Here is a 27,919-nt window from a genome sequence, read left to right as displayed (position 1 = left end):
CTAAGTAGACAGAAACATTTCTAAATTTTTTTGGACCATTTTAATCTTTCTTGCATCTCTCTGGGACAAAGGGAAAGGTGGGTCCCCATAAACCATGACTGAGCTGGTATGGGAAAAGTGTCCTCATAATCCGCCCATACCTGTATGTGTGTGTGTGTGTGTGTGTGTGTGTGTGTGTGTGTTGGGGGGGGCTTACTGGGGGAGCTGTTAACAATTGAGAGGCTGAGGACACAGTGTGTGTATTTCTATCCTTGTACGTACATGTGTGTGTGTGTGTGTGTGTGTGTGTGTGTGTGTATCAAGAGTTTTTGGTACCAGAGAGAGCCGTTAGCTAAACTGAAGTTGTTGAGAAACAAATACATGGAGGAGAAAGACAGACAGCAAGAAAGCGTGTGAAAGAGTTATGGACTAAAAAAAAAAAAAAAAAGTTGTTACCCTGGCTACCTTGGGTTGCCTGGGAACCCCAACAGCCAATCGCAGTATCCAAAAGTCAGACAGAAAACACACCCAGTTGGCAATCCTGCCTGTCAGTCAGAACACTGACCCAACCAACTGTTTGATGGTAAGAAAGGAAAAGAGAGGGACGGGAGCAGGGAAGATGGAAAGATAGATGGATGGAAAAAGAGGGAGAGAGCTCACCCACACAGCAGCTGCATCTCACATACACACTTAGTATTCCTGTCAGGCTCCACAAAGTTAACTACTACACACACAATAACACACACACTGTGTCTCCAGTGTCTCCACCGTAAACAACTCCCCACCTCTCGTCTCCCAGCCTCTCTGGATGGAGGCAGGGCAATAAATTGGCCTTACATTTATTAACTTTGCTTCTTGCAGCCTCCTGAGGTTTAGCCCATTAGCATGAGCGAAGACGAGGCAGCGCCTCTGTTCACAGTGACTGAATCCAGAGCAGCCAGGTCTCTAAATGGACCGTAAATAGGCACGATAGAGCCAATTTCTAGAAACACAAGTCATTGATACTCTGGGAACTGATCTGATTCCCATGGGGGCTATTTGTGGGATATACACCACACTTACCATGGGGACCTCTGCCCATTATGATTCATATATCAAAAATGTTGACATTTGAGACATCTATTATGAGGCGCTATGTGAGATTTTATTCTAATGATTTTTTTTTTTTTAAATATACGTACAAATCAGCCCAGGCACCAGAGGGAAATGTTGGTTTTGCACATTCCTGAAAACCACTGATAGATTACATTTTTACATTCATACGTATCATGTCAATGTTTCTAAAGTGACACAGTATTTGAGCTGACTTTGTCATGTGGAGGTGGCGGGCCAAGCTGCAGACCATTGTTCAAGACCAACAAACAACTAAACTAGGTTGTGTTTTAATGAGTCATTGCTGCATCTTTCAGCTGATTTTCAGCCACCCAACATGGTTGTTTTTTAGTGATCTGCCACCTTGTTTCCAGCTGGGATAGTGTCATGAAAAGCAGTTGTTTTTTATTAAGACTATCCCAGCTGACACTGGGTGAGAGGCAGGGTTCACCCTGGACAGGTCACCAGATTATCACAGGGCTGACACATAGAGACAGACAACCATTCACACTCACATTCACACCTACGGACAATTTAGAATCACCAATTAACCTGCATGTCTTTGGACTGTGGGAGGAAGCTGGAGCACCTGGAGGAAACCCACGCTGACACAAGGAGAACATGCAAACTCTGCACCACCCAAAAATTCAGGGATGGGGGAAAAAAAATCAATACAACATAGTACTGCAATCATTTTGTGTGGTACTATCAAATCGCTACAGGGACACCAAGTATCAGTGTTTTTATTTTATAAATTATTTATGTCATGAATACAAAATAAACTTTTGGTAGCCTACTAGAATAATATTATCAGGTGCTTTTCCAGTCCACTAGATACACTTTCCTGCAATTAAAGTGACTGACGTGAGATGAACAGACTGAAAACTTTATCTTATTAGATAATAATTGACATAGTTTTTCTTGGGGGACAGAATTTGTAGTTGAGAAAAAGTAATACGTCGAAATATATCCCAACAGATTTTGCCCCAACGCTCAGCATATTGTAGGAAATAATATTGTATCATGACTTATGTACTGTTATAATATTGTGTCATGGGGCCTCTGGTGATTGCCTTCCCGAATGAAATCTAACCTGTTAAGGCCCTGACCACACAAAAAATGTTTTGCAGGTTGCAACCTTTTTTAAAAATTGAGTGCCACTCTTGTCAGGCAACCACCCCGTCAAATCCTTACACTAACCTTCCCGTGTCATCAATCTACCATTTTCAATCTACCAGCTCTGGTTGAGGGTGAGAGGCTGTCAGCAAATAGTTTGTTGGGAGATCTGTGTGGGTACATGAGACCCTAAAAAAGAGGGCGGATCATGGGGAGTACCACCAGTTGGTCCAGGAGCTTCTCCTCCATGATGGACGTTTCTAGGCAGATTTTAGGATGACTCGGGGGCAGTTTGACAACCTGCTGTCTATCACCGAGCCGTATAGCTCTGGGTATCCAGCAACCGCTACCACCAGTTTCTCCTCCATTGTTTACCAACTGTAAACTTGTTGTTGTGACCACCACAGAAGGCCAAAAAAGGCCAAATCATCTGATTGGACAATGGGATAAAAGACGATGAAAAAAGAGATGACGTAGGGCCCTTTTCTGCTCTGAAGGAGTTCAGAGTGCTCCGGCAAAAATGTGAGGTGCGTCGCAACACAAAAACCGCAAGCAAAAAGCTTCACTCTCATTAAAAATGATTACAAAAAACCACCTCCAGCTGCTAAAATGCTTTCTGTGTGATCGGGGTCTAAATCAGTTTTCAGTGAAATTAATGAAAGCAAGAGGTCTCACCAAGTAATTAACCCCTGCACATCAGTTGTTGTTACATAATATCTTTTCATATTCACTGACGAGCAGAAAACATCAAACACACTGATGACTTTCAGAGGTCATCTGTATGCTAATGTGCATTTCTCAGTTTCTGTACAAGTTACCTTCAGATGCCTACAATCAAAATTATGCATTCATGCAAAGAGAGCAAGGACAGAATCAGATAAAGAGACAGTAAGCAGGTAGATGTTTAGACAGTCATCAGACAGACAGATGGAAAGCAGACAGAGATGTAGTAGAAGCAGGTGTGTTTAGTCCTGTGGAGAGATCCAGCTTAGAGGCTCACACCATCCATCATCCACTAACATTTATCTTCCCTGCTCTTTAACTTCATAAGCCAGCTCCCAGCGCACACACACACACACACACACACACGCACACACACACACATACATAGAAAGGCACACAAACGTGACAATAACAAACATTCAGCCTATGAACAAAAAAAGTGTCTGTCTCCTGTTTTGCACGTCATTATATTCTTTCTCTTCTGCTGTGACTGATTGATTGCACAAAATGAAAACACAATGTTAAAAAAAATGGCAGGTACTCTGTGTCATTTTTTGACAAACTGAAATCCACTTTCACATAGTGCAGCCACAGTATTTTAGAAACACTGCATATTAAACTTTATTCACTGTCTCACAGTTTGCCATTTTTCTCCATCATTTCCTGACAGTGTGACACCTGCAAGTGAATGTCACATTGCAATGACACCGTTCATCAGTCAACGTGATCAGTTTTGAGCAGTGCAGGATGATTTCCTGGCTACCCTCTCTTGTGTGTGTGAGTGTGTAGCTTATCACTCATAAATACCAGCTGTCCTCCAGTTGCATGTTGCCTTAAGTGGAACTTGTGAGGTTGTATTTTCAACATCTGAAGTCAAGAAAACAAAATGTTCAGTGTTCAAGTGACTTAAAGGGATAGTGCACCCAAAAATGAAAATTCAGCCATTATCTACTCACCCATATGCCGAGGGAGGCTCAGGTGAAGTTTTAGAGTCCTCACAACACTTGCGGAGATCCAAGGGGAGAGGAGGTAGCAACACAACTCCACCTACTGCCTCTCTGTGCACCACGTTCACGTGTGTGCGCTTGCGCAAGACCATGAGACATGGGCACCGTGTTGTGTGTGTTTTTCCAAACAACTTTTTATGTCGGGGCTTCAGGACACTTGGATCACTACGGACGAGCAGTATGGAGATATTTTGTGGTTTCAATTAAGTGTTTTTAGACGTTTGAATCTGGTGTGCCGTCAGCCTGCATTCAAACGTAGGTGGAGTTGTGTTGCTACCTCCTCTCCCCTTGGATCTCCGCAAGTGTTGTGAGGACTCTAAAACTTCACCTGAGCCTCCCTCGGCATATGGGTGAGTAGATAATGGCTGAATTTTCATTTTTGGGTGCACTATCCCTTTAAGACGAGAGAGCACGGTTGTAGCAGCCTGTCCTCATCCTCAGCTGGTCAGACACTTTGTCACACCCCTTGGTGTGTGAAAGAGACTCCAAAGATACCCTTTAGTGTCGTAGTGACACCCACTGGGCTTTACAATAACTCCAACGTAAAGCCATTCATGGCAATATTTGACGCTGAGAGCAGTGGTGAGAAAGTCAGCGTAGGGTGGGAGGGCAACACATTTGTCACTCCCAACTCAATTGGGAATTGTGATTTGTTACAGTTGGTCTAATGTAAAGAATAGAGAATTGTAAGAAGTATAAGAGTAAGAATAAGTCGGTGTCTGACACGCAAATTAATGACCAAGACAGCTGTTCATGTTCCGTGTAAAAACTAAAAGTTAACAGTTATAACGTGACATGACATGTTTTACATATAGTTATCACACAATGACGTCACTCATGTGATATATCCGTCACATTATGTTACGTTACAGACGTACTTATTTTAACCCAAAACATCGTTTTCATTTTTCTGAACCTAAGTAGTTTGTTTCCTTAATCCAACCACGACTGTTTCTCAACATTAACCACATGTTACAATGTGTTGTGGCTGTGCATCATATATAGACGCTAAATGGTGCCCTGTGTGATGCTGTGAGACGCTGAGGGGAGTGACACAGTGTTGGTATTTGACACTGAGAACAGGTTGGTTGTTGTTGCCTTTACTCATTTTTTTTATTTATTTTCCCTGCAGGAATAAAACATTTTTTAATACATTTAGAAGAAAATAACTCCTCCACAGCATCACCATCAGCACATGTCACAGCGTGTGAACTGGATGATATCAGAAACTTCCCACTCATACAGTTTTTGTTTGAAAGGACTCTCCTGTAAACACAGATAAACACAACCTCACTTGAAGGCTCTGAGAGACTTCATAATTACCACCCATCATTTACTGCTGCTGCCACTGTGGAGAGCTGAAGTGTTGATATGGAAATAACCAGGCAAACGACTACATAATCCTCACTGTGGTGACCTGTTCAACAAAGGCCCAAAACAAAATGCCTATGGCATTCATCTGCTTAATGACCGTGTAAACACTTTCAAGACCAGCTTAGGTCATCAGATGTCAGAAACCATTATACAGCTGAAACCAGTTCAGCTTAATCGATGTCAGTAACATTAACAATGTAAGAGAATAATATAATGAGGTTTTTAAGTTGCTGTGGTGCAGCAAACAGTCTTTTATTAAGTCATAGTGTCTATTTCAAAATACTGAGTTGTAGTTTGAGAGTCAGTTTAGCTTCAGTCAACATGCAACCTGCGCGAAACCTACATTTCAATATACCCAGCATACCCCCTATGGCTGGAAATGCCCAGACTCTCATACATTTTTTTTTTCTTTGTCGCTTCGTACTCAGCTTTGTCCCAAATTTAAAAGCACCTGATTTGTTGGCACAAATATGGCTGGACATATAAAAAAAAACTTGCTTTTGTCACCACAAACGCAGCTGGACATGTACTGAACACTAAAGAATATACGCTTGTGTCGTGACAAACTCACCCCAACATATCCCAAACGCTTGTTAAAAAGTACTCACTTTTGTCACTACAAACACAGCTGGACATGTCGATGTCCGACCTATCGAACTCTCATGAAACAACTACTGCTGCTGTTGGTCTTGAACAGTGGTGTGCTGCTTGACAGCCATTCTGCTGAGGTGTCACGTTGTCCACCATCCCCTCCTCTTCCAAACTCGTACACGTAATCTGAACCACATCATAAGTATGAAACATACAAACGTAACATATCTGTGGTTTGCAGAGACGTACAATGCCAACATTTTATTCTAGCCCTGGGCTGTTGTGCACTTTGTGTTGCTTTTTAACTCTATTCCTTAAAGTAATGTATCAGAAGGAAAACTTCTACTCTTGTTTCTGCCACCAGTGTTCATCTGAAACAGGCCTGATAGAAGATTTCAACTCCCAACACAGGCTCTTTTGTTTCCAGGTTCCAGTTGTCAAAAAAGGAAAAAAAAAAAAAACCTCAACGTCAATATGACCTTAAAAAGTCAAATTTAGAAGAATAAATGTACATTGTCAGTACCATTGGAGTGACTCTGTTCAAATGCTAAAGTGACAGGCGTCAGTGTCTGCAGTTGCTGCCGTAATCATCTTTGAGGAAAACAAATGGGCCAACATGTGAAGGAGGCCAATCTCCGTGTGACAAGTGGGTTAGATACGTACACTTACTGGTGACAGCACATCATGGAGGGAAGAATAGAGGGAAAGACAGGAGCAGTGAAGGAATAAAAAGAGCTGGAATAAAGAAAAGCACACACCTCTTCAGGTGGTGACAGCCCATCAGAAAGAAAATAATAGAAACAGTGGAACCATGGGAACGTAAGGTGTGAGGAACAGAAAAGGGAGTGCACATAGGGGCTTGACAAAATGGACAACTGTGTGATAGATGGAGGTTGACAGAGGTGTTGTGACCTGCCCTGCTAGGACAGATTATTGAAGATATTAACCATTTTCTTTCAGACAAATACACAGTTATTTTTTTAAATTGCCATTCACTTACTCTTTAATGTTATGTTTAATACAGATTCATGGAGAGTTGAAAGAGTAATAAACCAAACAAAGTGAAACACAAGAGTGAGAGTGAAGGAAAATGTGTGTGTAAGTGTGTGATTGGCTGCCAAATGTACGTGTGCTCGCATAAAGGTGTGCAGCGTGTGTCCATCCTTCGATTTTGTCTTTGAATAAATCCAGGATGAATTTAATCAGTGCCAAACACGATGACTTATTGATCCTGATATTAATAATGTTATTTTACATGTGTTTTTTGAGACTAATCAAGCTGGTCAGTGAATTGCAAAGTAGGACAAAATGAGAAACAGAGTAATAACATGGTCCCATGATCTTATTGATTATCTAAAAAGACTAATAACAGCACGCGTGTAAGAGTAAGGTGTGTGTTTATTTTATGCCTTTGATCCACGTATGACAGGGTTTGCATGTTTTACTCCATTGACCACAAATTCTGTGTACTTAAAACTACTGCTGACCATGTTCTGACCCGTCACATATAATTTTATACTGATTCCTTGCTTAAAGGTTTTGTGTCCTCATATGAGGACATCACATTTTGGGTTTACTTGACCTTATACATGATTCTACTTCACTTAGGATGCTTCACACCTGCCCTGTTTGGTTCAGTTTAATCAAACTCAAGTTTGTTTGCCCCCTAAGTGTGGTTCGTTTGGGCAGGTGTAAACACTGCAATCACATTCAGGTATGCACCAAAACAACCGGACCGAGACCTTGAAGAGGTGGTCTTGTGAAGCTCATTTGTGGTCAGAACGTGTTCCGACCTGGATGTGAAGCAACTGCAGTCACATGACACATTGTTTGGGTTAAACATGAGCATGTTACAGTCCTGGAGGATTATTAATGTGCACCTCCTCCTGTACTGCCTTAATATGCACATTCAGCACATCCAGTGCATCAAAACATTGTTTTCTAGTTGGAGCCGCGCCTCGTTTTCAAACTGTATGGTTTGACTAAAATGAACAATGACAGCAATATAGTCCACGATTGTGACATTAGAAAGTGTCACGTGTACTCTTCTAGAGTACATTTTGTTTACTTCCTGGATTTTTCCCACATGGAAATTCTGACCAATCAAGAGCAGCTTTCTCACACAAGGCATTTGATCTGGTCCTCTTGTAAATGCTGCCGTGAGAACACGAACCAACTCTAGGCAATTATACAACTTTGGAACAGAATGAGTCCCTGATTCAGACCAAAGGAGACCACTCTAGGTCTGAAAGCAGCCTTAGACCTATTGTCCTTGTTCATGGTCATTTTTTATGCCATCTAGTGATAGTAAGAGTACAATACAAGAATTCTACTGAGGTCCTACTGATCCCAGATAGTAAACCACTGTTTGCTATATAAAGAAATAGTGGAGTAATTGCATCGTCAGCAGAGAATGAAGTAACACTACATCCAAGATTGTCTTTGTTCCTTGTTTGTTGTGGTAAGCCAGTCCGGTTGCACATGCATATTAGTACACATGTGTATCCCAGTGGGTAGCTGTTACTTTGCACTGTGCTCATACAGAAAGCTTATTGCCCACCCTCCAGTTCCCCCCTGGTTAACACTGTTAGCTTTATCAGCACTGTTGCCACTGTTTAGCTTTGTTTATGGAGCTAGAATCATTAACCGCTGACTCAGCCACCTCCATGTTGAGAATAGAGTATGCTCTGACTTTCACATAAAGCCCCTTTAGGACAACCATTGACTTCCACTCATTTTACTTAACTGTAAACTGTAAAAATCGGGATCCACTCCCTCAGGTAACATATTCTATTGCTGAACAATTCATGACACCTTGCTGCTATTTCTTCTTTAAGCTTAATTAAAAGTGGTACTGCAGTTGTGAGCAGGAACTATTTTCAAAGTGACCACCGATGCGTTCAAGGACACTCAGTCATCAGATACTTGCAGACTTCACAGCCTTTCTAATGCAAAAAAAAGACAAAATTTGCATAATCCTTTTCACGGCATCAGTGTTGTATACTGTAATTTGGTTTTCTCATGTCTCTGGCTGTCAACACAATGTTTTGTGTTCATGAATGTCAGAGCATCTTCGAGAGCACCACAAAGAAAAATGTTGAAAATGGTCTCTACTTCTGCACGACACAACCAAACAAAGGACGCTCTCTGTTTGACAAAAAGTAATACAAGCAGGTTACTACTTACTTACTTACTTACTACTTACTACATACTTTCAGATTAGCTACAGTGTTTTCAGTATGGAGAATATGAACTGGATGGCTGCCTGGAAGAAAAGTTATTTGTTGGAAACTGCTCAGCAATCAAAGAGTTATGAGTTATTTAGGGGCCAACACGAATGGGTTGGATTTACGCAAGTGCTATGTGGTAGGAAACCAGACTTGCTTGAGTTTCTTGAAGACGTTTCGCCTCTCATCCGAGAGCCAGCTCTCCATTTACATCTGTAGGAGAAGGGACATCCCTTTGAGAACAGCAATGTTCACATCTTGGCCAGAGATGATTTGAAAGAGGCATGAAAGAAGCCATTTATGTCGAACTGGAATGACCATCGTTAAACAGAAGAGGTGGCCTACAGTCTTGGCATCCCTTCCCAGACGACTTCACACCCATTCTCACCTGAACCCATCAAACCCTAACGACACACAAGATGGCCGGTTGGGTCAGTGACTCACACGTGACCTCAACGACTCTGTAAGGGTTCACACCCACACAGGATTTAAAGCCTGTGACTCCGCACCAGTCCATTAGAACTGAAGAAGCCTCTTGGATGATAGGCGAAACGTCTTCTAGAAACTCAAGCAAGTCCAGTTGCCTACGATATTAGCACTTATGATTACCATGGCCTGGATGACTGAGAATTTTTTCCGACAGGTTGGATTTACAACATCCCACAAAGAAACAACACTTTTCTGATGATTATTTAAAAATGTAACACGTGATTCTGCTCGAGGGATTTTTCCTACAAGTCACCTAAACAGTCTGTCTGTCTTTCTCTTCTCTCCACAGGAAACCAAAATCAACTGTGTCCGCCTGGCTAACAAAGGTATGAGCACCCTTCCATTGGTACTCAGCCAGCTCTTATAAACAATGTGATTTTACTTTTATGTCTGATTTGATTTCTTAGTGAAGTTCCTTCTGAAGTGTGATTAAACGACCCCCTAGAATAGTCGTACTGTGTTGCAAGTGTGTTAGATGAGGTAAACACACACACATACACCCACTATAGAAAGAAATGAGTCCACAACCTTTAGGCCAGGCAACCCCACATCCTAACCATGTTACCCTGCATGATTTCGTTGCATAGTGCTCTCTCTCTCCATCTCCTCTCTCCTAATCTGTCTCTTTTACTGCCCTTTCTGTCTTACATTCTCCCACCTTTTCATCCCTCCTGCTCTCTCTTTTTCCATCTCATACTGCATCCATGTTGCTCATCAGTGTATAAAGTGGAACATCAGGGCCATTACATACCGATTGACCGCCTTCATTAAACCCGATGGATGGAGGCTAAAGCGTTAGCCCCAGAACCCATTTCATCCTATTCTGTTTTGCTTTCCCCATGTCTCCCATCTTTATTTGCTGCTCATCTCGGGCAAATACACCCATTTGTGTGCCAGGCGATGTGCTTTGAAAGCTTTTCAGCTTGCTATTGATTTTCCTCACCTCGTCTCTTTTTTCTATTTTATTTTTTTCATCTGCATCAAACATTGATTTGATTTTTCCACATCTCCTTTCTCTGTTCTTTTACTCTCTTGCTCTCTTATTATTTCTCGTCTGCATCAAGCATTTATTGCTCATTTGTGCACATTCTTCTCTTTTATACCATGCTTTTTTTTCTTGCTCTATCCATTTCCAGGCTGTGTTTTTTATTTGAGTGGAAAGTACTGTGGGTGGAGGTCTACAGCGTGTAGACGCTGCTCTGTGTCTGTCTGCATGTGTGTGTATGCTTGGGAAAAGACATGCTTTTAACTTTGTGGCTGTCTTTCATATGACAAAAGGCTAACTTTTTTTTCGATATGTAGAATTATCAGTGTTCCCAAAACAAACTTTAAACCTACTGGAAATGTACTTTTTGAAAGTTTTTCATATGTGGGCAGTGTTCTGAGGCAATGCAGATGGCTAATTTTGCAAATGCCAATGACTAATTTATTTGTGATACCTGCTATCCACTCTCCACAGCAGCTGATTTCAGTGATAAACACCACTTGTCTGGTTCAGTGAGTTTTATTCAGTGAAATCAGCTGGTGTGTTTTTTGGTTAGACTAAAATAAAACTTACTGGCAGACATTTGGAGAACAATTGAGGTTAGTTATATAAGCATCTGTCAGAGCAACCCAATTGCCAGAATAAAGGTTGGCATTGTACATTTCTGTGCACCACGGATATGTTGAAACTTTACATCTAAACAATGCTGTGGTTAGGTGTGGTTAAGTTTAAGCACAAAAACCACTTGGTGATGGTTAGGAAAAGATCATCGTTTGGCTAAAAATACGCAGTTTTGGTGCCCCAATCCTAGCTAGAAACATCCACATTTGGTGGCAAAAAAGCAGCTAAAAGCAAGCGATGACTTGCCAGAAAATAATCAGTTTTGCTATTTGTTGGTGTCAAACAGTGGTCTGTAGCTTAGCAGGCGTCTTGCCTAGGTATCACGCCATCCACCATCCCCTCCGCCTTAAAGTCAGCTCATATACTGTGTCTCTTTAGAAAGCTTTATATGATACCTATGAAATACACAAATGTAACAGATCCGTGGTTTGCAGGAACGTACAATGCCAACATCTTCTCTGCATCTGGGCTTGACAGAAGAGAATCTGAGGGTAACTTAACAAACAGAGCCAAAGAACCATGATTTTGGCCAGGTCCTGGACGCCTTTAGGAAAAGAGAAAAAAGATACAGGAAATAATGTACCAAAATAATGTCAAGCTCTTTAGCAGTCTAACTGAGAAACCTCAAACAACCTTCCATCTGTAAAGCAGCCTGAGTCCTACTTGCCTGTAGCTGACTAGGTAAGGTAGTGGCCTGTCTTTTGACCTGCTAAGATGGTTTCATGTGTGACAATAGAGTGCTGCAGGAGTGATATTTTTTTGTAGACCAACCAAGAATTCAACATCCTCCTGGTTCTTTTGTCAAAAAACCTGTGGGATTTTTCCATTGGATTTTTCAGTTATTGTGGAAAATAAGCTCTGTGGCAAACAAACGTCTGTTATTCTTACATTTTGTTAAGCAAGAAAATCTTTACAAATGCAACACACTTTTATGTTTTCTGAAGCCTAAATGCAATCACCAGAAATAAAAAGCAAACATTAGGCTATAAACAAACCAAACCACGGTTGCAAGACTTTCCATGTTGTCACCACAGTGAGGCTGTAAAGCTGTGTTGAGTGTCTCATTTAGCCACTTGTTAGCACTGACGTAAATGCTTAAAACTTCATGGGTGGGATATTTACTGACTATTTTATGTTACAGAACAAAACCACAGACCTTATTTCAGACATCTAACCAAAAACCCACTTCGAGGCGAACAGGAAGTGCTACAGTCTTACCTCATTTGCAGGTTTTAGGACTCATTCCTGCACCACTCTATTGATTTAAACTAGCGCCAGTGCTACGTGTAGTAACAGGATATGGTCCTAAAGACCTGTACAACATTTTTCAATGTTTTCAAATCATTGCATGCCCATTAAATTGTGGGTAACCATAGCAACATAACTTTTGCTTGATACTGCCTTGCCAGATTATAAATTGCACTGAAATGGGCCCAACATTATAAACAAACCTTCAGAAACTGATATATGAATCAAGCGTGTTCTTTTTTTTGTTTTTTGTTTTTTAGTTTGTGAGTGGCCATTGGATACATGTGATGATGAACACCCAAGTTTCCTGATAAAGAAAACAATAAACTCCAGAGGGAAACTCGTCTATTAACTGTTTCCTTATAGGTTTCACTGGTATATCAGTAGACTCAATCATGTATTATTGTTTCTTTGGAAATTATGGTGAGCGTTACCTTACTTGCCTTCTGAAAACCTGGTTCTTTGGCTTAACCAACTGATGTTGAATTCAACCAGTGAGATCATGTCTGCACTCTGCCTCTGACAAATGTAGATTAGAGATAGGTTAGTTGTTACTTTCACCTTTCTGTAATGGCTCATGGTTGTCAGCCCCATCCAGTCCCATTCTGAAGTTGTAAAATACCGCCGCTTGGTCATTCATTTTGGCATCAGACAAAGACGAGAAAAAAAAGCCACCCTTTCGCAGCAACATGATACGCCATTGGGCGGCGTCAGTTAATGCCACTGAACAGTGTCAGTCTGAAATGCCACCATGTCATTTAAGGACCTAGAAATTCCCTGTAGATTGGGATGGGTCCAATAACGCCGGACTTTCACCTAGTAGGCCAGTGTTTGCTTCCCATACAAACGTAGAGCCAAACCATGATGTTTTTTTCTAAACCTATCCATGTGCTTTTGTTGTACAATGAAATAAACATAATACAAGGTGTTTACCAACATTGTAAGTTTATTTTTAAAAGGACTAGCAGACAAGCAGAAAATGTACATTACCTGTGAAAAAGGAAATTGACATGACGTTCCAGAATGTAAATGTCAGGATTCCTAGCGCGTAGAATGTAGACATGAAAGTCCACTGACCAAGCGGCGATATGTGACAAGTTGGGAGTGAGAATGTGTCAGTCAGCCATCCACATTTAAAGCTGATAGTCAGTCATCTGTAGGGAAACTGAGTGACAGTGAGGGCTAACTTAAGCCACCTAGTTGCCTCAATATAATTGTTACAAACTTCTGTAATCTAAAATGAAATTATTGACTGATCTGATTTTGTCCCTGGGTGAGCTAAACCTTCGCAGCAGAACCTGGAGGCCAGATCGTGTTTTTGCTCCAACTTTGCCACGCCACAAAGTTCATACTTTTTTTTCTTTCAACCATCACTTCATTTCTTTTCTCTTCCATTTCCTACTCCCTTTATTTTAATTAACCCGTCAAAGCCAGGCTGACAGACTCAACATACTCAAATGTTAACCCCCAGTAACACATCTGCATTCACTGATTCACTCTTTGGTAATAAACATCCTCAGCAGCAACACATCTGTTAGGCCTTTTCCTGGTAATGGAGCAGTCAAGATGCTCGTTGACGCTTCCTGGCAAAAAGTTCAGTCATATCCCAGCTCACATCTTGAGTGCTAGTTGTCCTATGGATCTTAATGTTCTAGTGCTATCTCTCACCACTGCAATTTCTCTCCTCTAAGACAGATTGTGCAATTGAAAACCAGGGAGATCTAAACCTTGATGAAATGGATAAAGAAAACTATACGTCTTTTTTTCTTAGACTTTTTTCTTCTTTCTTTTCTTTTTTTGTTGTTGTTTGTTTTCTCTCTTCCCTCTCTTTCTCATGCTTTCCGGCGGGGACGTGCGGCCCTTGGCCTTAGTGGTAATAGGTAGGGGACAAATAACAACGCCGTACATTCTAGTCATCCCAAGCGAAGGTGATTATTGCTTTATAGGCAGAATATTTTCTTCCCTATGTTATATTTTTTCATCACGGTACAACCATAAACACAACACGAACCCTGTTTCATTTCGGTTGTCCCCTGCCCTCCCCTCCTTCTCCTCCTCCCTTTTGTTTCTTAACTTTTCTCCTTTTTTTTTTACTCTTTGGTTTTTGTCTTTCCTTCTCATCGCCATCTTACTGCATTTGTTTGCATGTCTGCTCCGCTTCGAGTGTCGCTGGCTGTGTTTGAACGTCTGCTCTCTCTGTCTTGCACACACTCACACACACACACACACACACACACGGATGCACAGCAGTGAAACCATGCTGCTTTCATGCACAATCAATAACCAGGGTATGAGGACAGTAAGCTAACATCAGACTTTCTTATGAAAGGGAATGACTGAAAATCTATTTTAAAAAAAAAGGAAGACAGCCATGAACTAAATTTATCTGTTCATTTTTATTGCTCTGTCTGATAAAAAACTGAATTAAGTTACATTACATAAGTTATAGCACATAATGCGAATAAGTTCTTACTGTAAGCATGGTTTCATTCTTACATGTACATCATTAATTTAGTGAGTCATTTGACAGAAACAGATGCATATGGTGGATGGAACAACAGTGGAAGATGGCGATTCTCTTTCAGTAGCATTCATGATTACATCCCTTTACACACAACATGCACCTCCCCAACCCCAACCCTTTAAAAGGACAGTTCACATGAAAATCTGAAAATCATATTTGTAGGGCTGTTTCTTAATTTAAATGGTTTTGATATGAGTTTCTGTGTTGGAGATATCAGGGGTAAAGATGTCTGCCTTCTCTTGAATATAATGGAACTAGATGATGCTCAGCTTACAAATACATTTCAAAAACTCAACAGCAATGTCTCTTTCCAAGAATCATGACCTGGTTACTCAAGATAATCCACAGACCTTGCTGTGAGCAGTTGTATGGAAACCGTAGGAACTATTTTCTTTCGACCAAATGACACTCATCGACAGTGTCACCACGCAGAAGGAAGCACGCATCTCCTTCTAGCTCACCTAGCACCACTGAGCTAGCGAAAGGTACAGCTCAGTGAAGGAGGAAAGTATTAATGTTTACATCTCACATTGTCAGGAGCACGAGCCTCTCGTCCTTTAATACAGTGGTTCCCAACTGGTCCAGCCACAGGGTCCAGATTTCACCTTAGTCATTAGTTCAAGGTCCACACAGTTTAATATATTCAGCATCATACTTTTGTTTGGCCATGTCGTTGAGCTAGTTTGCTGTCTCTCTCAACTGTCTGTCTGTTAGTCCCCCACTCTACAGCGGAAACAGCGCTTCAAATTAAAAACTCTATTTTCTGCTTGAAATTTACTGTAGTTGAAAATAAAATGTGTCACTTGCGGTTCATTCAGAATCGACCTGTGACCCACCACTTGGGAACCAAAGCTTTAGTAAATGCACACTTCTTTCTGCGCAGTGATACGTTTGGTGGGTGTAGTTTGGTAGAAAGAAAACAGTTCCTACATGAAGGTGCTCACAGCAAGGTCTGTGGATTATCTTGAGTAACTGGGTAATGATTTCTGAAAAAGAGAGTTTTCTTTTGCACTTGGTGCTGTCTAACTCCATTATATTCAAGAGAAGGCAGATATCTCAATGGTTTATATCTTGAACACTCAGCAACTGGCACCAAAACAGTCTGAATTGATGAATGAGTAAGAAGACGAATGGGATTTTGGATTTGGGGGTAAACTGTCCCTTTAAAATATAGTGTAAGTCAGCATATAGGCGTATTTCTGAAAGATCATTAATGTAACTCTTCAACCTGCGTTCAGAGAGTTTGATTTCAAAAAGTGTCCTTTATGACACGGTGCACCTTGAAATTTTGTGCCAATTTTTTTTTTCTCAATGTATTTGTCTTTCAAGAAATACATTTGGAAAAATATTCGGTTTTGCCCAGTGGAGGTTTGGTTTAAGCCATATTTGCACTTTGGCCAGGCCAGGTGGCACCAAGATGATATGATATTGTGGTCACAGACCATAACGCCCTGAAACTATCTTAAGTGCTATATCATAAGCAACAGTTCTGAACTGAAGAAGTCTCTTGGATGAGATGTGAAACATCTTCAGGAAACTCAAGCAAGTCCAGTTGCCTCAATATAGCACTTGATATTAACATGACCTGGATGACTGAGAATCTTCACCAATCACCCCCTGTTGAGGTGTAATATTCCCTATTTTGGCAGCACATGTTCAGAATTGGTGGTTTATGTGGTGGATTTATTCTAAAAGACTTACATTTGGGTTTAGCCCTGAACCAAACTCATTCAATCCACCAAACACCATCCTCCACTGATGGCTCAAAACCACTTCCCTCAAATCACTCCGCAGCCACAAAACACACCCTGCAACTCATTGCATACATTGTGCTCTCATCATGAAAGTCCCTGGCTTTTCTTGTGACCATGAAATACTGAGCATACCTACACTTTGGTTGAAATGTTTCACTCACAGATTTAGCATTTGAACTGTTGTAAATGGGATAACAAGCCCCTGAATCAACCATTTTCTACCGTGATGTTTAGTTAACAGAAGTGGCCTTACATCTGAAAGAAAAAATACTTCATTGATGATGATCATCAGAATGTTTTCAAACCTTTTACCTTCATCATAATATTAAAGGCATTTAAATACATGAATGGGTTATATGCAAAATGAGATACACAACATTTGGAAAATATGACCAATTACTGCCATCTATGTCACCAATATCTAAAAAAAATAAAGTAAAATCTAATATTTTTTATTTCTTATATTATTTGCTGTCAAAGGACCTCATGAGAATGAACTTGATTTCATCTGCAGAGTGAAGCCATTTCCTGTTTTAGTGTTCTTTTCAGTACAGCCCAGCTCTTTAAAATCCAATCCGCAACGTGTCATCAAAACACAGAAGCTAAACATTGTTTACCGAGCTGGATTTTATTTAGCAGCGCGAAGACGTGACAGCTGAATATGAATGCCATTCAACGATACAACAATCAAAATGTTGACTTGAGCAATGGGGACACAACAGGGAATCAGTCAACAGCAAGCGTAGTCGTAAACTGCTGTCACAGTTCTTTGTCAAGAATATGAGATGACTTCACACGAATACAATAACGCTTATTGTCCTGGGGGAAATTGAGGTTGCGAGGCCCGGCACAAAGAATTATGCATATCATGCACAACAGCGGACACAAGTGAAATCCTAAATTGAATAAAAATAGATTGTATTCATATGAAGCAGGGTTGCTTACCTCAATGCAGATGAAAGCTCAGGACAGTGTTAGAATGGCATTTCACTGCAATGCTGAACATTGTACAGTTACTTTTTAACACTTATTACCTTCACAAATTAACACTTCATATAGAATCCTTAATGATGGTTAGATAAATAAATAAATCAGTACATCAAATTCAGTGACCCATTATTCAGTTATAGTACTCTAATGATTTGAACACATGTACAAAGAAGGCAAACAGCCACAGTTCTGTGTATGATGTATTACACTGCAGCACATCTGTGAGCAACATACAACACCTTGATGCATCTTTTGACTCTCACCCACTCTGCGTTGCCTGTGTTCAGCACTTCTCTAAGCATTCTCATTCAGCACTTTACAGCTTAGCGTTTGGCAGCAGCTAGCTACCTCACCGTTTAACCCGCTTGATGTTGTCTAAACCAAGGAGAATTGAAACGTTATATTAATGGTTCTGCTTTGACACTGTGTCCGGGCTGCGATCGACTCACTTTCAGTTCAATCAGTTCAAACAGTGAAGTCAGAAAGTTGAATTTGTTGTAGCTTGTTTCTCCCACAGCAGAATGTCTGCTCTTGTTCAGCTCGCACCAACTCTGACATCAAAAAGTTTGAAATGGGCAATAACAACCCTGGCTTTATAAATGGAAAATATAGTTGCACTACAGTATTTTTATTTTTGCCTTTACTTTTGAACAGATCAAGCTGAATATGAAACGAACACAGCCCTGGTTTTCTATCACTCTTCCTCTGTGCAGCACCAGCCAGGTGGCAGAAGTCCCACTTCCTTCATCTGCTCTGCTTCAGTCCCTCAGAAATGTATACTTCAACTGTTATGCAATAAAAACAAGTCTATTCAACACAAATCTGTAAGGCTGAGTTTACACTGCAATTTAAATTGTGCCATCTCTATTACATTCCTTTTACACACAACATAAATCTGATCAAGCAAACTTTCATCAAAATTTACTTAATTTATGGACCAGAGGTCTCCTGGGTCAAAGTCCAGTACTTGCTTGACCCGACCATCACTCCAACCGAATCCATATGTGGACTGTCACTCTTTATACTGCATCACCTTATTTCCTTCTATATTGCTTTTCACACTGCACATTCTTCGCCCCTTTTCGCACACACATTGGTAACCCAGGGTTAACCTTAATTCAAGGCTATATCAGTCATACTGCACTTCTGCTTGCCCTGGGTTAAATGTCCTTTGGAAAATGATGCACTGCTCGTCTTATTTTAATGTTGCCATTAGCAGGGTTTCATGTAAGAGGGGTGCTAAAACATTATAAACAAAGAGAACGACAGAGAGCTTTATGCAAGCCTTTCCCCGGACATATTTTTGTTGTAAGTTAGCTAGCCTCCTAGGTACCTCCATAGTAGTAGTAGTAGTAGTTACCATGGTCACAATGCAAACATGAAGCATGCACGTTATGATGGATTGACCAAGAAGTTATGTCAATGGACAATAATGTGACACAGATTCTATTGGCTGTGTTTCACACTGGCAACTTTTAGTGTTGTGTTTAGTTGATTTCCAGGGAATATCCCCACAATCTGGAGGTTAACTCTGCTCCAGGCTTGTTGGGGCTGTGTGCAGTGTGAAAAGGGCTTTTGCCCCCGTCATACGAGGGAGGACAGCGTGCAGTGCGTAGGTCACGTGATCACAGCCTCTTGGTTCAGAGCTATGTTGGTTATATACATATTATAGTTCATTATTTTCTGTAAGTATAAATATAAACAGTGATTAAGAACAGCCAGCTGTAAACTATCGAAGCCAGCGACTGAAGCAAAGGCACAAAAAACATTGCTACTCCTAGCACATGTCTTTTTGACACACAACGGTATCAGTTATGAGCTGCATCTTCCAAATCAAGTGAGCACTGAACAAGAGAATCTGCAGTTACGGTGTCACTCAGCCAGCTTGGTACCAGATAATTTTTAATGTTTTGATTGGCTGAAGGGAAATAATTTTCCACGTGATGCCCTTTTGCTCATTGTGGCAAAAGCGCAGCAGAAAGCGTGCATTGATAAGTCGGACTTCTTCATCGGCGGTGTCTGTATGCCCTGCATGTGTTTGTGTCCTGTAGCTCACAGGAGCATCAAACCCACCCCTTGTCATCCATACACTGGTATTATGTGTCAGCTGCAATTCCCATTACCATTAGTCCTGAGGTCGATTATAATTGGTGGTGTACAGAGTCGTGTTGTAACTGACTCTGGCGCTGCAATACTGATGCAACATGTGGCTTGCTATTTGTGTATGTGTGTGTGCGTGATGTGAGTGTGCGTGATTGAACTGCCAAACTGAAACGCTAAAGGAATCACATCTGAATTATCTGCACCATTGACCGACACTACCTCACACACACACACTCACACACTCTCACACTGTTCTTTACAACCTCTCCTTTCCCGTCATCATTAAGTGCCGCCTGCTTGCTGCTTAGTGAGTCAGTTTGCTCTCTGAATTTGCACCAGATTGAGTCAGACTGTTAAACAAACAAACAAAAGAACTCCTCAGGGGTGTTTGTAGGTGAATATCTGGCGATGATGTGACATTTTAAGGGCACAATACCAGTCAGCAATGGATGAAATGCTGTTCAAGCTGTAACGGGGAGCATGCAGGGTTCGACTGTATCTCCAGCTGACAGAGAAATAGAGAAGGAGAGGAGCCGAGAGACAGGGAGAGTCAAAGAGAAAGAGACCACGATCCGGAGAGGAAAGGGAATAAACCCCAAGAGAGAAGGAGAGGATCAAAAACCAAGAGAGAGGGAGAGTGACAGAAACCGGCTTGAGGAAAGTCAGAGTAAAGAAAAGACAAATTCAGCAGTAGGAGACAGGCTCAAGGATTTTCCTGTGTTTTCTCCCTTCTTTTTCTAGCATTGTGTATGCAGACAGATGTACCTGCCTCGTTCTCAGCCAGACAGACATTGTGGCGAATTGTTGTCTTATGCTAAATTCGCCCTTCCAACTCCGCCATGAATTTTCCATCTGCTCCACAGCGCAGCGACAAAATGTTCAATTGTCCCTGCGTAAATCTTAGGGCCCAGGTCGTAAAGTACTCAGCAGCATCTGGGGATAGAGATGAAGGAAGAGGGAGGGATGAAGGGAGCAAGGGAGGAAAGATAAACCGAGTGGAAGGGAAGGGAAGGGAGTGAAGGTATAGATAGATAGATAGATAGATAGATAGATAGAACATGGAGACTCAGGACGAGCTTTGAATTTATGAACTCTTGAACTCACTGCTGAGTTCAGTGGGCTGTTTGGGTTTCTGTACTGTAACAAGTGGAGTCAGGCATCCAGGCAGCTTTTATTCTCTGAAGTAAAAATGACTTTGCGAAAATCAGAGCCAGATTGTGCTCTTGGCTGGCCCTGTAGTTATTAAAAGTTGTTTGATCTCAAGATTGGTGAGACTTTGATCAAGATTAAAGTTGCTTAACTTTCCAGTATTATACACTTGGGTCTTACTGTTGTTGTAATGTAGCTGATATCTATTAGTTAGAATACAAGCTTGAAATGCTCATTTGGAACGAAACAAAAAACTATGGTGTTTGGTGCTGTGGGGCAAAAGAAAAACAAGCTTTAACACGTTCTTTAACAAACAGTAAACACTTTTTGTGGGAAATTATTAAAGGGAGCAGCACTCATCATGGTCTGCCTACAGGCTGAACTTGGACGTAGCTCTGCAGTGCAAACCATGCAACAGAATATTAGACAACTTTTGATTTTACCTCCTAACAAATCTAACGAGTTGATCATTAAAAAAAAAAAAAAAGAAACTGATTTCCTTGAAAAAGGTAAGTAACTGTAACTGTCATGCGAGATTTATACTTCTGTGTCAAATCAAAGCCACACCCTATGCCGTAGCCTGACGTGCACCTCCCCAGAACTGTAACTACAGGTCGCAGCAACGCAGACTCCTGTTTACTTTTGTAAAACAGTTTCGCTCAGTGGAAAAGAAGCTTTTATTTACTTTGTTTATTTTAATTTAACAGATAAGAAACAATAAATAGTGAAGCCTGCACAAAAATAGCATTTTTAGTCTTGTCTGCGATTTATCCTGGCTTCCTATGAGCAGAGGAAATCTCGGCTCATCGCTAGGCTACTTTATAAAGTGGAAAATGCTATAGGCTTGTGCTAATAACGTTAGCATGCTATATTTGTTTGGACAGTTGTTTTGTCAGTGAACGTTGTGAGCTGTAATGGAGCTGAATTTTGTAACATTACCTTTGTTAAATGTTGCTGTTGCTCCTGGCTTCATATGAGTGAAAAAAAAGTCCGCTAGCTGCTAGGCTAATTTATACAATGTAAAATGCCATAGACTTGTGCTAGCTAATAGTATGTTGTATTTGTGGGGAAAATGTGGTTTATCTGTGAATGCTGCGAGTTGTAGTGAAGCTGATTTGTGTACTTGTGTTAGAAATCATTGCTATTAAGCCATGTTTGATGTGTATTTAATGTGTGTTTTGAATCAACTAAACTTTACAGCACTTCACAGAAACCCCATCGCTAGCTAGTGTTTTGGAGGTGTGACTTCAGAGTGACACAGACACACCACCGCATAGGTATAAATATGGGCCATGTGTGTAGGCTTTGGTGGAGGCTCTGCATAGAGCTGACACACAAGTATAAATCCCGCTTTTGTCTAAAGTTATCTTTACTTTAAATCTTATTGTTATGCTTACTTTATATTTTGTTGTATTTACTCAGTTGTTGTGAAGTTGTTGAAACTTAGAAATTACAAGAAAAATCATGTTTTGTTTTCTAAGTGGTGGCAACTTAATTACACCAAGTTATTTTTGACTTAACTGAACATTTGTGTTTGGTTAAGTCAAAAAGAAAACTGATTGTGGAATTTAGGAAATGGATTGCCTCAGATAAATCAAGACAACAAAGAATAATTAGTTTGCTGGATTATATTTTATTCGACAAAATGCCAGTCTGAGCACCGTAAGCCCAGTGTTTGTGGAAACAAATTAAATTATACTTTTTAAACAAATCCACCATTAAACCTTTTAAAATTATCTTTTAAAAATTCAGAAATATTTAGACTAAATCCAACTTTGCTTAAAATTTCAGCAGGGCTTTATCACAAATATTAATACTGAATATATTAAAACCAGCTCACAAGCTAAATTAATTTGTAGTAAGCATTCTCTTTAAAACAAAACTCATCATCAAATGGATTTATGCGAAAGGTATTTTACTCTGAAGGTAAAAAAGCAAGCTATACAACTTGAGTTGTTGCTAACGTGACTTTAATGATGTCTGTGGAAAGTACTCCAGACACCATAGGTTCTTCTGAAAGCAAAAGTCCATTAACGGCTTAATACCTTGAAAAATTAACACATTATTTAAACCATAGCAGTTGTCATGAAATTCTTTATTTGAAAATAAATTCCAGATTGCATAGTCTCATGGAAGATGCGCACTATTGCACAGCAGTCTGTAGCTCTAAATTAACTGACTGTAAACTTGAACGTTTGGCACAAGGCACTCACGTTATAAAGGCTGGAGCAGCTGTTATCTTCTTCCATTTATGATAACATATGGTTGTGCATCGGTTTTAGTACTCTTCATAAAAAAAGTTTTACATTCTATTTCACATAGCCATGTATGCTGTTGAATATATTTTGCCTGCTTGGCAGTTATGGAGAAAGTAATGAGTTACTGAGTCCAATTAGTTTTCAGTATAAATCTACTGTTCTGATAATATCCTTATAATTAAAGTCCTTCCAGTGTGTTTATTGCAACCAACACAGAATCAGTTGGAGATGTGCGATGTGTCACCTTTTGGTTCCAGGTTGTTTTTCTAATCTCAAGGCTTTACCGTTCCACCAGCCTTGGTGCTTTTGTGGCTGTCAGTTTACAGCAGCTGTGCCCTAACATCCAATTCACTTTGGCCTTTGGCTGTGTTACCTTGTCAGAAACAAATTTGCTTCAAGAGCGAATCAGACTTTTATTTGAACACAGCGTGTTTGTGTATCCTCATAATTGATTTGGTCATCATACGGCATGTTGCATTGCATTTTGGGATTGTTTTCAGAAAATGGGTACAGCGGGGATATAGAGGCTGTCATGTAGCTGTCAACAGATCGGCACTGAAGAGAGAATGGATATCATAATACACACACTTGTACCAAGATGCAAAGCCATCAAACACTCACAAACAGGACACACATACATACACTCACTGTATGCTGGCGTTTAACCTCTTTACACAGAAGCTGCACTTCCAGTATTTTCTGTAAAATGGAATGGAAATTAATTCTTAAAAATGCAATGTATCCACTAATAAATGCTGGTAAAATACAATTGAGGCCGAAAGGATAGCTAGTTTAAGTCCTCGTCTGGACCAAATATGGAGTATTAATATCAGCACCCCCAGCTGCCGGATTGAATAAAATAAGTCAGCGTTAACATTTGGTTTTACAAGGGGCACAAACAGAGGTCTCCTGGGTCAAAGTCCTGTACTTGCTTGACCCGACCATCACCCCAACCACAAAGTCCTGTACTTGAATATCCTCTTTGGGATTGATTAAGTATATTGTCTTATTATCGTTATTTGGGCAACAAATGTTTTTATGCTTCCGTGGTGGCGACAGCTGTAGCCGTAGGCATTATGCTTTCAGGTTGTCCATCTGTCCCATTCTGAATATCTCTAAATATGCGATAACTCAAAAACCCCATTTGAGGAAAATGATTCCATTTTGGCACAAACATCCAGCTGGACTCAAGGATGAGCTGATTCAAATTTGATAATCAAAGGTCAGAAGTCAAGGTCACTGTGACCTCACTAAACACCTTTTTGGCCCTAACTCCAGAATTCATATGCTAATTATGACAAAATTTCATAAAATTGTCTAATCGACTATAATGAAGAGGTGATGACATTTTATATCCTAAAAATATCCATTAATGTACAGTCCACTGGGATGAATGGTCCCACCCATTTCCAGTTTAAACATAAGTACTTTATCGTAGGCAACTGAACTTGCTTGCGCTTCTTGAAGACGTTTGAGGTGAAACGTCTTCAAGAAACGCAAGCAAGTCCAGTTGCCTACGATAAAGCACTTATGATAACATGACCTGGATGACTTCACCAACAAGTTTCCAGTTTAAACCACACCCATTCCAAGTACAGATACAGACATCAATAATGTAGTTGGTTGAACAGATACAGACCAAGATACAGAAAATGGTGTACTCACTCATCCCTATTGTCCACCATCATGGCTGCATTTGACTCTGATAGACATGGATGTAAACTGCAACCTGGAGGCATAAAACTGCAAGGTGGTAATTGTGTGTGTTTTTTGTTTGTTTGTTTTGGGTTTTTTTCAAACGGTCAACAATTTTATCCAGGTTATGTTACAGTTGATATTGTTAACACCATCTCCACCCCTGCCCCCAAACCCCCAGATAATGCAGCATTTAAGTGGTTTTACTTATTTAAAGCGCCAAAATACTTTGTAAACCCTGTCTTCCTGACCTTAACATTAATGTTAACGTTAATGGAAACTGGTGTGTGTGTGTGTGTGTGTGTGTGTGGGTGGGTGTGTGTGTGTGAGTGAGAGAGAGAGAGTGAGAGAGAGAGACAGTGAGTGAGAGGAACGTGGACACCACCACAGCACTGACCATTGCTTACTAAGTTATGTAGACACAAGATATGTTAATCCATCACCATCTGACTGCATATTTAAACACACACACACACACATTCACAAAACTAAAGACACATTTACAAAAGCACCTAGGTACACACAAACACAGACACACAGAGCGCTGTGGCAGCATAGTTCAGATTAGTAATCCTGTTAAACACACTCAGCCACGCTAACACTAATCCACAGACGGATGCACCCTGCAGCTGCTGACAAACAATACCTGAAAACTAAACCTTCACATCGACCCTGATATAACACAAACATGCACTCACAGTACACAGTACACAACCTGAGTCACACACATGCAATTGCTTAACACACATATTGCCTCACATCCCCCAAATTTATAGCTGACTTCATTATTTTACTTTTCATTTAAATCCTTTACACAATAAATACATGATAAAAGCTAGAAAGTCAGTCATCGCTCATGCACACTCGGACATGACACACAACCACATTCACAACCAAATAACAGATTAAAGGGGAAAAAGATCATTTGTATGTTACACACACGTATACACATGCACAGGCGTAAGATGCACCTACACTCAAACAGCGGTCTGTACCTGTTACATGTACACACACAAACACGCACACACTCAGGAAAGCAGCATTTAATATGCCATTCAGGGCCGCTGCCGTGCGTTGGTAGCTGGGAGAATCAATCTTCTCTCCATTTGGATGAGATTATGTTTTTAATATCTCCGGTTTTACCCATAATTCCTCCCTGATAATTTTATCATGGGCTCCGAGTAGGCGAAATAAAAAGAAAAAAAGTGTAGAGAAATGTATAAATGAAAAGGATATTACAAGTGCACACATACACACAGTCTCTCACACACGCAGCTTGTGTGCATTCAGGAACACAAGACATTCTGGGGATTAATGCCAATATCATCAGCAGAGCAATGTTGTCACAGTTATAATGGCAAACACTGAGGAAGCCCCCTTTATTGCATTATCTTTCTTCTATTCTGCATGAAGCAGCTCGTCCTGAGACATAAAACAGTAGGACCAAATTAGTGCATTCGAACACAATACTTTACTCCTCTCGGTTTTTAGGATTCATGTAAAGTAAATGCAATCCCGCTCGCAAAAACTCTTCTCAAAGTAACAGTGTTAATCAGTCAACACAAGGATAAAAGAGTAACACCATATTTGTCATGTATTGTAAAGTCTATTATATTTGACTGGGCCCAGACCTTTGAATCTACCCCCTCCAATGAGTTCGATTTGACTGATCTGTCTGGCATCATGATATGAAACAGCAGTTTCTTGGTTAAAATAAAAAAATGACCAATGAGCGCAGCGATGGGACTTGATTAGCCAATCAGCACCATGGTCGGGACTTACATCATTGTCAAGCTGTTGTTGAGCATTGTCAAGTGGTGTGTCCCAACCAATGAGGAGTAGTAACAACAATGGCGAGCGCTATAGAAAAGATAGACGCTGCTATCGAGGCTGTTATAAATCGTCTTCTCAATATGGCTAGACAACATAGTTCAAACAGGTGTGTCGGCATGGCTACGTATCAGTATGGACTTTAACTGACGTTAGAGTCAGTCGAATACATGGATGATAGGTTGGGGAAAATCAAACCCCCGTACCCCACAGTAATTAGTCAGAGTGGACACAAACAGTGCTTCTCAAAGTCAAGGATGAATCCTTAAACCGCCAAATTTCAAGGATGCTACACCATGAAATATGGCTGAAGGACTGTTCCAGTGTCAAGGATCCTTCGAATTCTACTGAGGACCAAGTCCTTCCTTCAGAGAATTTTCAAGGATGCATGTATGTATCCACAGAGGGTATGAAGTACCCAAAATTCTTTGCACACAATTTGGAAATAAAGGCAGGGCCTCTTCGATGGCGCACACCTGGGCACTTCCTAGCTAGCCTCTGTAGGACCTAACTTACCTAACCGGTCCTACCAAGAAAGAAGCGTCCTTGACTTTGAGAAGTGCCAAATGTCAGCTTGAAGGTGGAAACAGTGTGTAACAAGTTGCCAGGTCTGCCTGATATCAGGCACGTAATATGTAGTATAATTCAACCTGGTCTCACTACAAAGTCGTCGAAATCCAGCGCCTGGGCAGTGACTTGCAGCGCCAGACACTGACGAAATGCGCATGATGCGCGGGGGGTTGCCATTATAGTTTAACAGCCCTCGGCAGTGTCGGGGGGAAACATGGCGGGACATGTGTGAAAGACCGAGTAGGGCGGGCGGTAGGGGTGGTAGATAGTTCCAACAAACACTGACTTTCACCCAGGAGAGCAATGTTCATGTACCGCAAGATTTTAAGGAAAACCCTGTTCTTTTTTTTCCCTGAACTTAAACACGTTTTTGTTGCCTAAACCCAACCACGTGCAATTCAGGATGTTGTACTGATGTAGTGTGTTTTCTTTGAAAGAGACTGTATGCAAACAGTAAATTTCCTGTGAAAACAGAAGTGTATTTTGAAAGAAGACAATGCATGTAACAGGCAGAACTTGACATGATGTCCCAGAATGTCAACAACTAACATACCCATTCACGTTGTATGTGGACGTTGAAGGTCCATGACCAAA

The 27,919-nt window shown here is 40.7% G+C and overlaps 1 protein-coding gene across 5 annotated transcripts in view; it reads left to right on the top strand.

The window, feature by feature from the left end:
• The window catches only part of ptprt (protein tyrosine phosphatase receptor type T), a 561,846-nt gene that overhangs the window by 343,040 nt on the left and 190,887 nt on the right, over positions 1-27,919 (top strand). For 3 of the 5 annotated variants that reach the window (XM_049597372.1, XM_049597237.1, XM_049597288.1), the window contains exons 15-16: positions 9,888-9,924; positions 14,324-14,380. In XM_049597372.1, the coding sequence (XP_049453329.1) occupies positions 9,888-9,924; positions 14,324-14,380 (94 nt within the window). The remainder of the gene's footprint in view (positions 1-9,887; positions 9,925-14,323; positions 14,381-27,919) is intronic. The other 2 variants (XM_049597546.1, XM_049597460.1) reach the window with 1 other exon arrangement.

This window comes from Epinephelus fuscoguttatus, linkage group LG1 (assembly GCF_011397635.1).
Source record: "Epinephelus fuscoguttatus linkage group LG1, E.fuscoguttatus.final_Chr_v1".
Classification (NCBI taxonomy): domain Eukaryota; kingdom Metazoa; phylum Chordata; class Actinopteri; order Perciformes; family Serranidae; genus Epinephelus; species Epinephelus fuscoguttatus.
The sequence above is the reverse complement of the archived record's forward strand: the minus strand, read 5'-3'. Positions and strand labels throughout refer to the sequence as shown.